At 41.6% G+C, this 17,221-nt stretch overlaps 2 protein-coding genes across 5 annotated transcripts in view; one reads left to right on the top strand and one right to left on the bottom strand.

The window, feature by feature from the left end:
- Positions 1–2,952, bottom strand: part of LOC118770099 (epidermal growth factor receptor kinase substrate 8-like) — a 71,036-nt gene extending 68,084 nt beyond the window's left edge. For both annotated transcript variants that reach the window (XM_036517522.1, XM_036517523.1), the window contains exon 1: positions 2,747–2,952. The gene's annotated coding sequence lies outside the window, so the exon portion shown is untranslated. The remainder of the gene's footprint in view (positions 1–2,746) is intronic.
- Positions 2,953–5,734: 2,782 nt separating this feature from the next.
- Positions 5,735–17,221, top strand: part of tbk1 (TANK-binding kinase 1) — a 30,768-nt gene continuing 19,281 nt past the window's right edge. The window contains exons 1-5 of one of the 3 annotated variants that reach the window (XM_036517714.1): positions 5,735–5,799; positions 11,761–11,849; positions 12,741–12,881; positions 14,575–14,704; positions 16,441–16,622. In XM_036517714.1, coding sequence (XP_036373607.1) covers positions 11,763–11,849; positions 12,741–12,881; positions 14,575–14,704; positions 16,441–16,622 — 540 coding nt within the window. In that variant the 5' untranslated portion in view covers positions 5,735–5,799; positions 11,761–11,762. Of the gene's footprint in view, positions 5,800–11,745; positions 11,850–12,740; positions 12,882–14,574; positions 14,705–16,440; positions 16,623–17,221 lie in introns of all 3 variants that reach the window. The other 2 variants (XM_036517713.1, XM_036517715.1) reach the window with 2 other exon arrangements.

Here is a 17,221-nt window from a genome sequence, read left to right as displayed (position 1 = left end):
GTGCACTTTGGAGGCTTGTATGGAGAAAGGTACATGTGATATACAGTATTATCCAGCAGTTAGTAATCCCCCAATCTTTTTCCCAATGCACTGCCCGTTCAGCAGTCTCACACCAGGAGAGGCATATGAGTTTTTGTACACTGAGGTCCACAGCAGCTGGTCTGGGAGTATAAGGAAGTGCAAGCACAGATCTCTATCAGTTGCAGTCTCACACTAAGATTATGGCCCTGCTCAAAGCCAAGAGGAAAACATCAAGTCTGCTACTGTTACACCAGCCACAGCATATATATATATATATATATATATATATATATATATATACACATATATAAAAAATATACACATTTTCCTCTTGTACTTAAACAGCACATAAAGTGGTCCCTGATGTTTTTTTTTATTATTATTATGTTTATTAATCCCTTTAATCATGTCTCTGAAGAATGCCATTAAATGAAGTAGTGCTATTGAAGCAGTTCACATGCTTTGCAGAACACAATACGATTCCTTGCTTCAAGTCAGTACTTGTGTACTAGTGGTGTTCAAAACGATTCTTTTTAGTGATTTAGTTCCTTTCGTTCAGTTCAATAAAATGATTTGAATCTTTGACTCACTGATTCGTTCATTTCCATATCCGGTCGGGTGGCATACGCAAATCTGTAAATAGTTTTATTGCATTTTAAAAGTTACTGTACATTGTTCCAAACATCATGTCCATTATTAGCCTGCTCTGCGGCAAAACAGCACGTATGAAACCAAATGTCAATGAAATTAGTAATAATTAAGTCGTAATATTCATTACGTGAAACTGCATCTTGCTATTCAAACAATCATGCAGCCGCAAAGTATACTTCGTCTTTAGGAAGGTAATAGAACCCCACATTTTAACGCGTATCATAGCCTAAGTACATGTCATTTCCTAAAACTAAAAAAGCACTGAGGAAAAAAGAGCCACGCTTATATCCGAAGCGAAAAACTTCATTTTACAAGTTTTGAACTAACCGAGCCCAAACATTTTAATATACTCTTAGGCCTAGTCAGTGATGTCTATTTTTATTTGTTGTTAATGTAGACATAGTACGCTACAAATGTGATTCATAGGCTTATGCATCACATTTCTGTTTTGTTTTATAGCCTACTATGTTGACTTGTCAGTAGGCCTATTTATTAATAAGGACTTTATTCACATTAAAAGGAAATGTAATATGTCAACATTAAATAAATCGCAGCCAACGTAAAATTGCAGTTGTGATAAACAAGAACTGCAATATTTTACACCTAAAATATGCTACTGCTAAAAATATAAATATAAAATAATATTGCAGGTAGATGAGCAAAATAATATTTAATTTTGTTTTTAATTCCTATAATAATGTCACGGAAGCCCTCTGATTGCTTTTGCATCGTCACAGCCAATGGCGGATGTAGCCCAAGCCTGCTATACTGAGAACTAGCGACTCTGGCAACACGTAGTCACCAGGTCTTCATAGTCAGTGAATCTTTGGAGTCCGAAGGAACTGTTGAACTGAGAAAGTTGTCAACAGTTCATCGGGTCAGTAGGGGGAGTTTCGAGTTTTCGTAGTCACCGGATCTTTTGCATTGTCCCACTTCGTCAGCTGTGCCGAGATGGCCAGCGGGAGGTGCTTCGAAAGTTTTAGCATTTCAGCCATTGGCTAGTTGTCGTCATGAACGTACTGCTGATACAGTTTTTTTCATAGGCTGCTTCGTGGACAGACCGCATATCTAATATCCACTGGAGGGAGAGTTATAGCTGCTATGCCAGCTAATCAGCACGCATGTTTGCAAAGAGGAAGGAACGAATCTTTTAGGCTAGGGATTCAGTACACTCAGTTCACCTCAAAGATTCGTTCAAAAGGATTCGTTCGTTCACGAGCTGCACACCACTATTCTGTACCTTTTCACAAAGCTCCTACAACAGTGTTGCGTCTGGGACTGGAACCTAAAAATCAAACTACTACACCACACTGCCGACATGAATTGTATGTCACACCGAAATCTTCATCAGCGACAACAGGCCTGACACCTACGTTCGAAACATTTTTGTCACTAAATCCTTGTTTTTATTTTTTAACAGTTAACACCTGACTCTCCTTACAGAGGAACGACAGGGGGACGATGAAAAGCTAACGTAGTTCCTTGCATGGAAATTGCATTCAACGGTCATTCCAGAATCATTGTATTTATTGTCCATCAAGATCGTCTAAAAGCTACAATTAATGCACCACTAAAAGTAAGTTCAGCCATTCCTTCTACAACATTAAATGTTGTCTTTGCTGTATAACACATTTCAGTTCATTTTCATTTTCAACTTTTCGTTTCAGAGGAAGAATTCTAGTCATCTTCCCTTTAAACAAAATTTGTTGACGGCTGTTTATTGGTTAGTACAGACTTATTCTCACGGCGTTATGGAGAGTAAGCGTTGGGGATTTAGCAAGGTCCCTATAGCCGCGTGTCATGGCAATTGAAGACATAAAGAAGGCTGTACAGGTGCAGTATGCGTTCGCCTATTGGATTTTCACGAAAGGATGGAACTCCACTTGTTCTGAATTCAAAGAGCGCGCATTCGCATGTTAGCCGAGTCCATTGTAGGTCGCCCCCATGAATTGAATATACCCCTCATAACACCCCTCGCACAAATACTGAGGCTTTTGGGGTACATTCCTTGGCAATGACATAATGCGAATTGACAGGCTGGCGTTGGAATAACATGAAATACAGAAACACTTACCTGGTGTATTCAGACAGATGCACCTCTCCGTTGTCGCTATGAGCTACAGAACAGCAAGTTGTATTTTCCCTTGACGGTGAAAATAACCGTATAACCGTAGCTAAGCAGTCGTAAACATTCAAGTGTACATTCAGGGTAATCGATTACGGCGCTGAAAAGGAACAGACTCTCTCAGAAGCTTGGCAAGTTATGCAGGCGGAAGCAACGCGAACTCGCTCCGCTGGGAACGCTGAAGGTGGGGGAGTTTGTCTCCGCACGTCATGCGCGCTCCGTCATGATTGGACCAATTTCGCTTGCCAAGATAGGATCCATCAGAGAAAAGTGCGAAGTGGAGTGGAGCCGTCAAACAGCAGTGAAAAGTTCTATGCAGGAGAAATACAATTGGCTTTCTATCCCACAGGTGGTCATCAGGGGCGGAGGCGATGGCTCATTGCAGAGGGGGCGAGGACCTGTAGTGGGCCCTTCAGCCTATAGGCTGTATGGAGATGCAATACAGATCCAAGGGGAAATTTACGGAGACGGAAGGGCGGAACGGAGAGAAATGCGGATTACAATGACAATAGAACACCGCGGCTCCGTCAGCAGTGACGGCGGTGGGAAACAAAACAAGACAGTCAGTGATCGCCTAGTTCCTACTTTGGGACTCGAACAGAGGGCGTAATTTTTATGTTTGTACACTTACACAAGGATACTGGACAACGGATAAGGTTTTATGTAACTCTATTGTGTCTCTGCTCATTCAAAATAAATAGAGAAACTTAGCTAGAGGTCGGTCGAAGCCATTACGCCCTCAGTCTGACTTTTTTGCAATCAACACACATAAACGGGCCCCTTTGTAACTGGAGGAACCGTGGTCCCGGAGCATGTCCCCCCCCCCCCCGGCTACAAAAGCATGAAGCATGAATGATCGTTTACATTGTCAGCTAAAATACTTACAAAATGTTTCAACCCGTTAATACAAAGGGTTTTGCATGCTGACCAGAATTAAGATTTCTTTGTCTATTTATCGTGTTATTCATTGACATTATTAAAAGACTGAAAAAGGATTTTAGTTAATTTTACTCATGCATATTTTGAAAAAAGATTTTGTCATTATAATTTTATAATTATAATTTTTTTGAATTTTCTACCTCAGATTTGTGAAATGTTCTGCTGTTTGGCAAGCACCACCAAAACACCAAAATTAACCGTGGTGGTGGAATTGGCTGCGATGCAAGGGGCACCAGCTAAAATCTTGCCTAGGGCACCAAATTGGTCAGGACCGGCTCTGAATGGAGGAGATGACAGAGCCAAGAGATTACATGTAAAACAAGAACAGGAGGGGCTGAGTATAGAACCTTGAGGAACACCTGTATGCAGACTGTGGGGTTCCGACAACCCACAAAAGGAGAGCAGTGTCAGCAGTCCCCAGTGTAGCCAGGGAAGAGAGAAGTAGAATGTGGTCCGCTGTATCAAAGGCTGCAGAAAGATCCAGAACAATTAAGACTGAGGAGTGGGAGGCTGCTCTGGCTGATTGAAGATCCTCAGTGATAGAGAAGACAACAGTAGAATGACAAGCCCTGAAGCTAGAATGAAATGGGTTAAAAAAGTTGTTGTGGGAGAGAAAAGAGGATTGTTGGTTAGTCACTGTGCATTCAAGTGCTGTAGAGGGAAATGGAAGGAGAGAGACTGGTCAATAGTTCTGGACAGCAGATGGTTGTGTTCTTCAGCGTAGGTGTGACTTGCAACACCTTGAAGGCTACAGGCACACAGCTTGTGGAAAGTGACAAATTCATCAAAGCATAGATGAATAGTAGAAGGCTGGGAATGGTGGTCTGCAGGAGATGTAAGGGAATGGGATCCAGGGCACAGGTGTTAGGTTGGTGTGATGTGTGGAGTTGAATGAAATCAACTGGGGGGAGGACAGTGGGAGGGAAGAAAAAGAGGAAGAGGAGAGAGATGAAGGCTGTGGTGACTGAAGGGAGTTTTGAATGTTTGTAATCTTCTGGTTGAAGTGATCTGTGAAGACATCAGAGATACACACAGAAGGGGTGGGGAGAGGAAGAATGTCAGAGGACAGAGAAGGTAGAAATCAGTCTATGTGGGTTAGATAGTGAGTTTTGAGTCTTGGATTCATAAAAGGAAGCCTTAGTAGAAGTCACACTTGAAGAGAATGCAGAGAGGAGTGCTTTATAGTTCAACAGATCAGCAGAGGAGCTAGATTTTCTCCACTGTTACAGGTGGCCGCACAGAAATGCCTATGAAAAGAATGAATCGTGAATCCCTTCGAACGTGCAACATTATGTTCGGTAATGAATTATATGTTCCCTAGTTAATCTGCCTGCCTTCCGTACAGATAATCTGCCTGCATGAGTTCAGCATGTTGACTCTAAAACGTCTGTAGTAGAAACAGCGGCTTAAACTATACGGAACATAGGCCTATAAGCACAAGACGCTCCATTCATTCCTCGGTTTACTCTGAAAGTCGTCTAAAGAAGTTGTAAGCAATAAAGTAACAGATTAAAGATTATTCTGTCAGAGTTCCCGTGAGTTTCTTTAACAAATTATTCAATATTATGACCCTTCTGATAACGGCAGACGTTAGATGGCAGTACAACACAGGATCACATAGAAATTTGTGTGCGTATCTCCGTGTTTGTGGTAATTTCCTATAAGTGACATCATAGGGAAACACAAGGCGCTCATGTTCTTGAATTAACAAGATGTTATTTCTGTGGAAAGTTGTTAGATAAACGGCATGGAAGCAATTATCATATAAATCATATCATATAAATATATCGGTCTCCATTTTACTGTCTAATTATGATCGGGTGTGCTGTGTGTTTCCAAATGATATAAAACGCTATTCAGTGCGAGTCCAACAGCTAAACCAAGGACGCGCTTTACTCGTTATTTTTTGTAGCCCTTATAGCCCTGAAATTACGGTAGAAATTAGAGCTCACCCACGTCCTCTCTTTATATTAATCCTGCTCTGATTGTGTCATTTCTATCCCGTGACCACATGACGTCAAAGTAGGGAATAGGAAGAGAATTTGGTACTCTTGAGACGCAAGGTAATAAACATCTCGATAAACATTTGTTATTTTATAGACTGTAATTTGACATCTGAAACTATGTAGAGAAACAATTATCCGAAATCTATCTATCATAAAATGGCCCTAAAGTATTTTTAAACTGAATAAATGCTGCGGAGGTACTAGAGCGACAGTGGCCTAGACAAGCTAACCTAGGTGGATGTGAACGGTTTCGATTTTAGCAGCAACTGAAATGTGGATGTAGTTGGGTCACTGTATAGCCAGCGAAAGAGTTTACTGGTTAATAGTTAGGTGATGAAGCTATCGTGTTGCAAAATTACATTTCTTTGTTGATTTTGATATCAATCTTAAATCTGATATCCATGTTGCTTGAGAGTTTGTTACCTTTTACAGTACAGATTTGTAGGCCTATTTAGCTAGTGAATAACTAGGTAGCTGGTTAGGCTTTACTGCTTCCGCCAGGAGTTTCGCAGGTTGAGTTACAATACATTCGGTGAAAAGATCGCACTTCGATCCTAAGGGAAATGTAGCAGCGGTTTTTATTTTAAGAAGACTTAATTCGTTTAGCGTGCAGAATGTTGGGGATGCACTTGGTGGAGTGTAGTTTAGCTAGCAAACGCTGCAGCGCTCGTTGCGCATGTGCCTCCGTGGGGTTTTCCTACATACGTGACGTCACAGCTAAACAGATACCGAGCCCAGGAGCGTCTGGTGAAGCTACCGGTCATTCTTACTTTTCCGTTAAATATCACTCGTCTTTTCGGAGACTTTGTTACGACCAGCTATCTAAATCGACGGACAGAACGCATGAAACGAAGCTAATCGGCTGCTGACAGTAATACTCTGGAATGTACAATGTTAGCCTGATGAGCGAATAATATTGCTAGTTTTATAGCAATTTATAGCAACTATTTTTCTGCTTGATTTCTTGTTCAAAAAACATTAGGTTTTACCATCCATTGCGAATGAGAACACCATGTTCCTAAAACCATATAAAAGACACACTGAATCAACATAATTTTGATTACTTTCAACGAATCTAGATAAACTGCCTTAGGTCAGAAGGCTGGGGTTGTGTGACACCAGAAAGATTAGCAAAGAATCATTAGCACCAACAATTGTAAGTTTTATGTTCACTAAAGCATTATTCTGGTAGTTGCTGAAAACATGACAAAGGCATGTGTATTGATACTCATATGTATTAATTTCTCTCATATAAAGTATAACTAGAGATGGAGGTTTGCTTCCTGTTCTCTGGCTTAATATGGAAACACTGGCTGTGTTTGGATGGATTCCAAGGTGGATAGTCTTTGCAGTGCTAATTTATTGAATAATTGTAAAAGTTCCAGTTAAAACTAAAATGTAATGTGTTTTATAATATGTATCAAGACTGTAAAGGCACAGGTCTTCTGAACAGTCCAGTGAGGTTAGGACCAGGGTGAGTTGGGAACAGAACTCAGAACTCAGTTCCTTTTTTGGATTGCTCTCTGGTCAGTGACAGACTCCTCAGAAACATGCATGATAACCAGGTATTATGCACACTGATAGCTGCATTATGTAGACCAAAAAAGTAGGGATTATTACATTATTGTCATTTAGTAGATGCTCTTATCCAGAGCAGTGTGCATAGCTTACAGTTTTACATGTTATCAATTTATATGGATATTTACTTAGGCAATTCTGGGTTAAATATCTTGCCCAAGGGTACAACGATACCATGGCCCAGCAGGGGATTGAATCAGCAGCCAAAAGGTTATGAGCCCTGTTCCTTGTCACTGCACCACATTGCTGCTCTGGGCTTTGGGACAGCAGTGTAGCATAGTGGTGAAGGAGCAGGACGGATAACCGAAAGGTTGCCGGTTCGATTCCCCAAAGAGACACTGCTGTTGCACCCTTGGGCAGGGTACTTAACCCACAATTACCTCAGTAAATATCCTGCTGTATAAATTGATAATGTTGATAAAAAAAAAAACTATCCCATCTAAGTCACTCTGGATAAGAGTGTCTGCTAAATGCCAATAATGTGATGTAATGCTGCTACACCACACTCACACTGCTGCACTGATCACGCATACACAAATGCTTCAGTGGGTAGATATCTTAAATTGTCACTATGTACAAACTACATACTAATAAACTGCATATATCACAGTATCTCTAAGAAATCAGGGAGAAAGATGCTTTTTGCAAAAGACTGTAGTATTTCTCCATTCAATTCTATGCAAGATGCAGGATGGAATTTTTAAATGTGTTTTTTAATGTATTTATCGCACTCATCATACAGTATAGTAGTACAGTGAAATACAACAAGAAGCGTAACAGTGTAGCTATACTGTGGATTAAATACATATACAGTGCTGCTTGAAAGTTTGTGAAACCTACAGGGATGGTCATTATTTTTGTGTAAAATATTAACCTCACAAAATCTTTATTACCCTAATTCATAATAAGACATTCCAGTTAAAGACACACAAACTAATAAGGTGTGTATATCAGATTAATGTGTGCAAAAAATGCGAACAGTCAATAGCTTGTGGCGCCCCCATTAGCAGTGACAACTTCGAGTAAACATCACGTAAAGCCACTAATCAGTCTCTGACATCTGCTTTGAGTGATTTTTGCCCACTCCTCCGTACAGAACTCAGCCAGTTGAGTGAGGTTTGAGGGGTGTCTGCCCACTGCCCACTTCAGGTCCTCCTACAGCATCTCAGTTTAGGTCAGGACTTTGCCAATCCAAAACACAAATTTTCTTTCTCCTGAGCCATTCTTTGGTAGATTTGCTTGAATGCTTTGGGTTGTTGTCTTGTTTGGTTCAGCTTTAGCTCCTGTACTGATGGCATGAGGTTCTGTTCAAGAATCTCTTATAGGGATGCATGATGATATCAGTACTCAGGTATGATACTCAGGTAGCTGTGGCATTTAAACAATGTTCAGTTGGTAGGGATGCACAATGATATCGGCACGACATCGGTATTAGCCAATAAAAACTTAAGAAGTTAATTATTGGCAGATATGAAAATGTCTGCCAATGTGCCTGGCTGATAAGGTGACGCATTAACTATGTGCATGTGATGACGCTAAATGTTTAATCTGAGCACCAGCAACAAGGCTCAACATGTCAGCTGTATGGAAGTTTTTCGAAGTGTCTGAAACAGATACCAAATTGCTATTTGCAATGCTTTTAAAGCACCAGTGATGTGAGGAGGGGTAAAATATATAGCTAAGTTTCTCTCTGGGAGGATGCTAACTGTACTGCTAAGCTTTTCTCTGCTTCTGGAGGGGCATGAGACCATTTTAAGGAAGACCATTTTAAGCTCCATAAGGAAAGAATGCAATTTGAAATGACACAAGACAGTCCGTGATTGCCGAGCTCGTGCCTTGGGACTCGAACAGAGGTCCTAATGGTTTCCACCGACCTCAAGCTAAATGTCTCACCCTGGGAGGATGCTAGCTTTGTGCTGCTAAGCTTTTCTCTGCTTCTGGAGGGGGCGTGAGAAAAAATTTAACACGGCTCCAGAAGCAGAGAATGCAATGGGGAATAAAACAAGACAACCCACAATCGCCTAGTTCCTGCTTTGGGACTCGAACAGAGGGTGTAATTTCTGTGTTTGTACACTGACACAATGACACTGGACAGCAAATAAAGTTTTCTGTAACTTTATTGTGTCTCTGCTCATTCAAAATCATTTCAAAATCATTCAAAATAAATATCGCGGCTCCATAAGGAGATAATGCCATGGGAAATAAGACAGACCATTTTTAAATTACGCAGCATATATATGTATATATACAGTACGTTCAGACAGTATTCAGACCCCTTTACATTTTTCGCATCTTCTTATGTTGCAGCCTTATGCTGAAATTGTTTAAATTCACTTTTTTCCTCAACAATCTACACTCAATACCCAATAATGACAACGCAAAAACGGATTTTTGAAATTTTTGCAAATTTATAAAAAATAAAAAATTGAAACACCACATTGACTTAAGTATTCAGACCCTTAACTCAGTACATAGTTGAAGCACCTTTGGCAGTGATTACAGGCTCGAGCCTTCTTGGATATGATGCGACAAGTTTTATACACCTGGATTTGGGGATTTTCTGCCATTTTTCTCTGCAGATCCTCTCAACCTCTCTCAGGCTGGATGGAGACCCTCAGTGGACAGCCATTTTCAGGTCTCTACAGAGATGTTCAATTGGGTTCAAGTCCGGGCTCTGGCTGGGCCACTCAAGGACATTCACAGAGTTGTCCTTAAGTCACTCCTGCATTGTCTTAGCTGTGCGCTTAGGGTCATTGCCCTGTTGGAAGGTCTACCCTCAGCCCAGTCTGATGTCCTGAGCACTCTGGAGCAGGTTTTCATGAAGGATATCTCTGTAATTTGCTCCGTTCAGCTTTCCCTCAACCCTGACCAGTTTTCCCATCCCTGCCGCTGAAAAACACCCCCATAACAGGATGCTGCCACCACCATGCTTCACCATTGGGATGGTGTTGCGCAGGTGATGAGCGGTGCCTGGTTTCCTCCAGACATGATGCTTAGAATTGAGGCCAAGAAACCAGAGAATCTTGTTTCTCACAGTCAGAGTCCTTTAGGTGCTTTTTTGCAAACTCAAAGCAAGCTTTCATGTGCCTTTACTGAGGAGAGACTTCCATCTGGCCACACTGCCTGCCATAAGACCCAGAACAGTGGAGTGTTGCAGTGATGGTTGCCCTTCTGGAAGTTTCTCCCATCTCCACACAGGATCTCTGGAGCTCAGCCAGAGTGACCATCAGGTACTTGGTCACCTCTCTTACCAAGGCCCTTCTCAGTTTGGCCAGGCAGCCAGCTGTAGGAAGAGTCCTAGTTGTTCCAAACTTCTTCCACTTAAGAAGTATGGAGGCCGCTGTGCTCTTGGGAACCGTCAATGCAGCAGAAGTTTTTTGTAGCCTTCCTCAAATCTGTGCCCCGACATAATCCTGTCTCTGAGCTCTGCAGGCAGTTCCTTCGACCTCATGGCTTGGTTTTTGCTCTGATATGCATTGTCAGCTGAGAGACCTTAGAAAGACAGGTGTGTGCCTTTCCAAATCATGTCCAATCAATGGAGTTTACCACAGGTGGACTCCACTCAAGGTGTAATAACATCTCGAAGATGATGATAAAGAGAAATGGGATACACCTGAGCTAAATTTCAAGTGTCATAGCAAAGGGTCTGAATACTTATATCAATGTGCTATTTCAGTTTCTTATTTTTAATAAATTTGCAAAAAGTTCTAAAATTCTGCTTTCACTTTGTCATTATGGGGTATTTAGTATAGATTGATGAGGAAAAAAATGAATTTAAACGATTTTAGCATAAGGCTGCAACATACCAAAATATGAAAAAAGTGAAGGGGTCTGAATACTTTTTGAATGCACTGTATACATTGGTATCGGCATCGGCAATTGGCCAAAATGAGCATGTCAACGGCAAAAATCCAAAATCGTGCGTCCCTATCTCTTAGTAAGAATTCATGGTTCCTGTAATGATGTGGAGTCGTCCAGGTCCAGAGGAGGAAAGGCAGCCACCAGCCATTTCCACCAGCATGCTTGACTCTTGGGATATGGTTCTTTTGGTGGTAGGCAGTGTTGGATTTTCACAAAACATAGGTATATGGGATTGCACTGGCACTAATTCCTTTTTAATTTTGTTTTTCTACTACATGATTTCCTCTAAACCAGCGTTTAGAATTTTTAAATATAAACCTGTTATGTCAGATAAAAAAGACTGGTTCTTCTTAAACATTTCATGTTAAAGACTTGCACAAAATCTATGCTTGTACAAGGGGTTTACATACTTTCAAGCAGCACTGTATATAATAATACAGCAAACTGAATTGTTAACCAAAAGTGTCTGCTCTGGACCATTCATCAATTGAAAAGTTTGTGTTTGTGTGTATTTGTATATCTGTGAGTGTGTTTTGTGTGTGCTTGTGTGTGTTTAATGGGCAGGTGCTGTTGTTACAGTCATGCAGAGCACAGCGAACTACCTGTGGCTCATCTCTGACCTCCTGGGACAGGGAGCAACGGCAAATGTGTTCCGCGGGAGACACAAGGTCAGTTTGCTCAGCAGGACCCCAGGCGCTCCAATGAGCTGACAGTAGAGCACAACCAAACCACAGCCTACTGTACTTTTCCTGTCATAAAGCACAGGAAAACAGCATAGATCTGGGTCCTGCTCGGGGCTAACCACTGCAAAGCTGCGCTCATGGGTATTGGAGTAGCCCCCCCCCCCATGTAACGCTCCCAAAATGCATGGGGAAAGTAATTACATTACATTATTGTCACGTAGCATACATTCATATTCAGAGCCATCTGCATAAATTGTAATTTTTGCATATTATCCATTTATAAAACTAGATGTTTAGTTATTCACCCACTGAAGCATTTGAGTGTGTGATCAGTGCAGCAGTGTGGTGTAGCAGCATTACATTACATTACTGGCATTTAGCAGATGCTCTTATCCAGAGTGACTTACATCAGTAACAGTTTCTTTTTTTTTTTTTACAATGTTATCCATTTATACAGCAGGATATTTACTGAGGCAATTGTGGGTTATGTACCTTGCGCAAGGGTGCAACAGCAGTGTCTCTTTGGGGAATCGAACCGGCAACCAGTGGCCCAGCAGGGTTATGGTTTTGAGCCCGGCGCCTTAGCATTATGCTACACTGCCGCCCCAACATTACCTGTACAATTTCCTTAAATACAGTCTGTTATTAAGCGTTAGAGTCATGACTTGCATACATGGTTGTTTGAATTGTATTACACACAGTACTGTACTGGTCATTCCACCTGTCTCACATATCCATGAAGGAGTTTCCCATGGTTTTCAGAATGCTGTGGATACCACAGTGACTGGAAAAAGCTGAGGTCCAAGCGAAGCAACACTCATGCCCTGAAGGCAGTGGGTGACTGTAACTGCTACTCTGTGCTCTGTCCATTGACAGAAAACGGGCGACCTCTACGCTGTGAAAGTGTTCAACAACCTTAGCTTCCTGCGGCCCCTGGATGTCCAGATGAGGGAGTTTGAGGTCCTTAAGAAGCTCAACCACAAGAACATTGTCAAGCTCTTTGCTGTGGAGGAGGAGGTGAGGCCAGATTGCCTGACACATGGATTCACCCAGTCCTTGTATTTTCAAGTAGTGACCCATAGTCCATCCAATGTACATTCAGTTCAATTAATACTTGGATATTCTATAGCCGGTAACAGAAAGTATTAAATAATCAAAGCCACCCTCTCAACAATTCAAGAGAAACTAGTTGTGCGAGTATGAATGATGACTGATTTCAGTTCTTGTTGTGTGAATAATGGGTCATTGCAAAAAGTTCTGCTTTCACTTATACTTTCAGGCAGGAAAATGAATCAGGCAGTGAATTTTCTAGTGCTTTATGAGGAGTTTTTCACTTTTTGTCAACAGTATTAGTATAAAAAAAATGGTTTAATATTTCATTTTGGTGTATCAACAGTCATTTGAATACTAGCACACTACTGTTCTTATGTGACGTATTATTATTAATAATAATTCTTTTTTCAACCATAATGTAGCCTTTACCTAGCCGTTACCGCTACAGACACCAACCAACACCAAATTGACTGGCTTGTTCACCATTGGTGTGTTTGTTCCTTTATAATTTTATACTTATAGTTTCAACAGTATCTTTTAAAAATCCCTCTAATTTTACCCCCATTCAAAAGTATAGGCACCAACAGCGGAAGGATTTCACTTCTGAGTTTGAACAGAACATTTTTTTAAACTGCCGTATCTCCTTGAATTCTACAGGCATACGTTATATATCAAAATGGAGAAAGACTTGTGCAGAATCACACCCTGTCTTTGGTTCAGCGCTGTGATTAAAGGTTTTTAAGTTATGAGCTGAAATAGTTGTGGACTTCAGCTGCCGCTCTAAGTCACGTGTACACATTCCTCTGTCTCAGGGAACTCGCAGCGCCAGACACAGAGGGAGGGGGAGGGAGACAGCAACTGCAATAGTTCACGCATGTGGTCAATAATGCAAACAGTCAACCACACATTGCATTTTCTTCAAAAAGTGCACACCAATCTAGTTGATTTCTGATCTCATAGTCAGGTATTCAAAAAAGTTGCAGTGAGTGAAAGTGAGATTGATAAATTCATATGCTGTTTGTCTTTTATATAGAATGTTTTTGTGTTATTTTAAAACTGAAAATGAACATGGTGGAATCTCTGCATTTTTTTTTTCAGTGGGAACCATATGTAGTAACCATTAATAAGCACAGAAGTAATGTAAAAGGCCTTTTCTCACATGAGCCTACCACCCATTATGTCACCAGGGTATTGGCCTCACATTATCTCAGTGTGCACAAATTAAGTTTCAGGGTCACCTTGCTCCAGTCTATCCTAAATATACTTATACTTATATACTTACAGTGCCTCCATTCCAGGTGCCAGACTTGATAGGGTGGATTAGTGCACATCAGACAGAGTAGGGCAGCTCCCAGACACCCCCAGGGACCACCAGGTTTCCAGCTCCTTAAATCACTGTCAGTTTCAGAGCTTGGGTAGGAAGCTGGATTAGTTAAACAGGTACTGGATTTAGGTGGCTGAATATAATGAGTAAGCTCAGCAAATGGAGGAAAAGGCTGCAGATACTGTGAGTTATCAGGTTTAGAATATCCCTGAGATAGTAGCCAGTCTACTCCCTCTGTATCTGTGATGTGACTGTCTCTCCAGACAAATGCATGCTCAGTAGCATTGTACCCAGTCTAGTCCCTCTGTATCTGTGCTGTGGCTGCCTCCCCAGACGAACACGCGGCACAAAGTTCTGGTGATGGAGTACTGCCCCTGCGGCAGCCTGTACACCGTGCTGGAGGAGTCCTCCAACGCCTATGGGCTCCCTGAGGATGAGTTCCTCATCGTGCTGCAGGACGTGGGTGAGGAAGTACTACCTTCCCCAAATTACATCATTCACCCCTGCATGGAGCTCACACTGACTGCTTCAGAACACACCCTTCCCCAAATGACACCATGTACCCCTACGTGGAGCTCACACTGCTTGCTTCAGAACACTTTTCCAAACATGCACCCCTGCATGGAGGTCACACTGCCTGCTTTAGAACACACATTCTATTGAGCACCACGGCATTGCGTTAGACAATCCTTCATTTCTGTTGGCTGGTGGACACAACTTCCTGTTTGTGATATAGGATATGGGAGGCACCCCTTCTCCTGAGATGCTGAAACACTCAGCTGGTCATGTACCTGTAAGGCTCTATCTAAACCATTTACAGAAGACATCTCCTTTAATGTCCTTTCAGTGTCGTCTTCCAGCGCGTCCTGAAGAGCCAGGAGACTTTAAATAGTCGTGTGGATGAACCCACAAGGGGAAGTTAAGGGGAATGGTCCTTGAGAAACATATCAAAGTATATTGGCTAATTGTTTCAAATATTGAAACAATTGATGCATAATCTCCATTTAATCTCCCCTTAACAACACAGCTCGATATAAACATGTTTTAAAATACTTGATATCTCATGATATTAGGGATGTAACGGTACAGTGGGCTCGCGGTTTTTGGGTCACGGTAACGGTACGGTTTCGGTATCTTTATATTTAAGAAAAAAATAAAAACACATCACCTTTTAAACAATGAACTTTATTTAGCCTACAGACAAATAAAACTTTCCATTCAGAAAAATGGCAGCATGACTGACTAGGAGGGCTGCTCGATTATGGCAAAAATAATAATCACAATTATTTTGGGCAATGTTGAGATCATGATTATTTAACACGATTACTCATTGACTTTGGAAACATCATGCATTTATTGAACTTTTAACCCTTTCGCATAGTCACTTATGTTTATGCTATGTAGCACGAGTGTTACGTTACATGGTTTATTTTTTCATTAGCGTTATTAAGCTTCTCATTCTTTTCAGTCAGCATTTGCTATATTTTTTAACGTTAAATTGCTGTTCCTGCAAAGATAAAATTAGCTAGAATTTTTCCAATCTAGTGTTCTAATCGCACTAGAGATGAAACGATATGAAAATTTATACCGTTAAAAAATCTCCGGAGCGCTATCACTGCCTTCCGCCTGCGCACCTGCGTCTGGGAGACTTGCTAACTTTGGTTGATGCTAGGCAGTATTTAACGTGAGTTTAAGCGCAGTAATCAACCACGGTTTTAATGATAATTAAAATTTGAAAGGGTAATACTAACCATCGGGAATTTTACCGGCAACTGTTTCATCCCTAAATCGCACCCATTTTAGCATACGCGCTAAACGGCCAATCACACCGGTGTGACCATACGCAAGAATGTTTTTTTTTTTTTTTAGTTTCCCCTCTCTTCTCCAGCTCATATTTGCATACAGAGCGCTGATAGGCTCCAGGGAAATTCTGACAGGCTCCAGAGATGTTCTGTGGATCTGAATGTACGTGTGTGTAGTCTGCAGCGCAATAAGCAAGTTGTGGAAATTATAGGAAAAGGCATATCGTATTACCGCGGTTCACGTGTGCGTATTGAACCGTAGGGGGCGTACCGAACGGTTCGACAAAATACTGTGTATCATTGCATCCCTACATGGTAGACTTTATGCAATTATAATAGAGCCCCTGACTTGTAGCTGTTGGTCTGGATGGTGGTTATAATGGTGCATCTGTTTCAGTGGCTGGGATGAACCATCTGCGGGAGTATGGCATTGTTCACCGTGACATCAAGCCAGGCAACATCATGCGGGTGATCGGTGAGGATGGCCATTCTGTCTACAAGCTCACCGACTTTGGTGCAGCCCGCGAGCTGGAGGATGATGAGCAGTTTGTGTCCCTCTATGGAACAGAGGAATACCTGGTGAGGACGAACCTCTGTGATCAGCTCCATGGCCTGCCATGCTAGGGTTTGGCAGACTGCTCTATAATATTCATTTTGTATTTGACCACACGGCCTGCCCTGATAGGGTTTCACAGAATGCTTGTAATGTTCACTCTGTGATCAGCTCCATGGCCTGCCCCGATAGGGTTTAGCAGACTCCTCTGCAATGTTCACTTTGAGATATGCTTTGCCAAAGTGCCCTCTGTAATCAGCTACATAACCTGGCTTTGTGTTTGCTGGTCTCTGTGGTGATTTTGTTTTGCTCTGGAGCAAGGTTTCTGTTAGCTGGTAATTACTGGTTTATGCCTGGTAAAATTTATAAAAATCCGATAAATTAAAAACTTGCCAGTCAAAATATCTGGTAATAATGCTAAACGTAGCTATAACGAAGGCTATCCCTAAACAGGACATTTGTGTTTCAAATGTCAGTAAGTTTCAAATTTGTCCAGTAAAACAAATTCTTTCTGGACACCGGACCGCCAAGAAAAAATCCTAGCCAAAACCCTGCTCTAGAGATCCATAGGACAGCTCTGCCAGCAGTTCTCTGACTCGCTGTTGAGATCTGTAACCCACGATAT

The sequence above is a fragment of the Megalops cyprinoides genome, chromosome 23 (assembly GCF_013368585.1).
Source record: "Megalops cyprinoides isolate fMegCyp1 chromosome 23, fMegCyp1.pri, whole genome shotgun sequence".
Taxonomy (NCBI): Eukaryota; Metazoa; Chordata; class Actinopteri; order Elopiformes; family Megalopidae; genus Megalops; species Megalops cyprinoides.
Note: the sequence above shows the minus strand (reverse complement) of the source record. Positions and strands in the feature narration are given on the sequence as shown.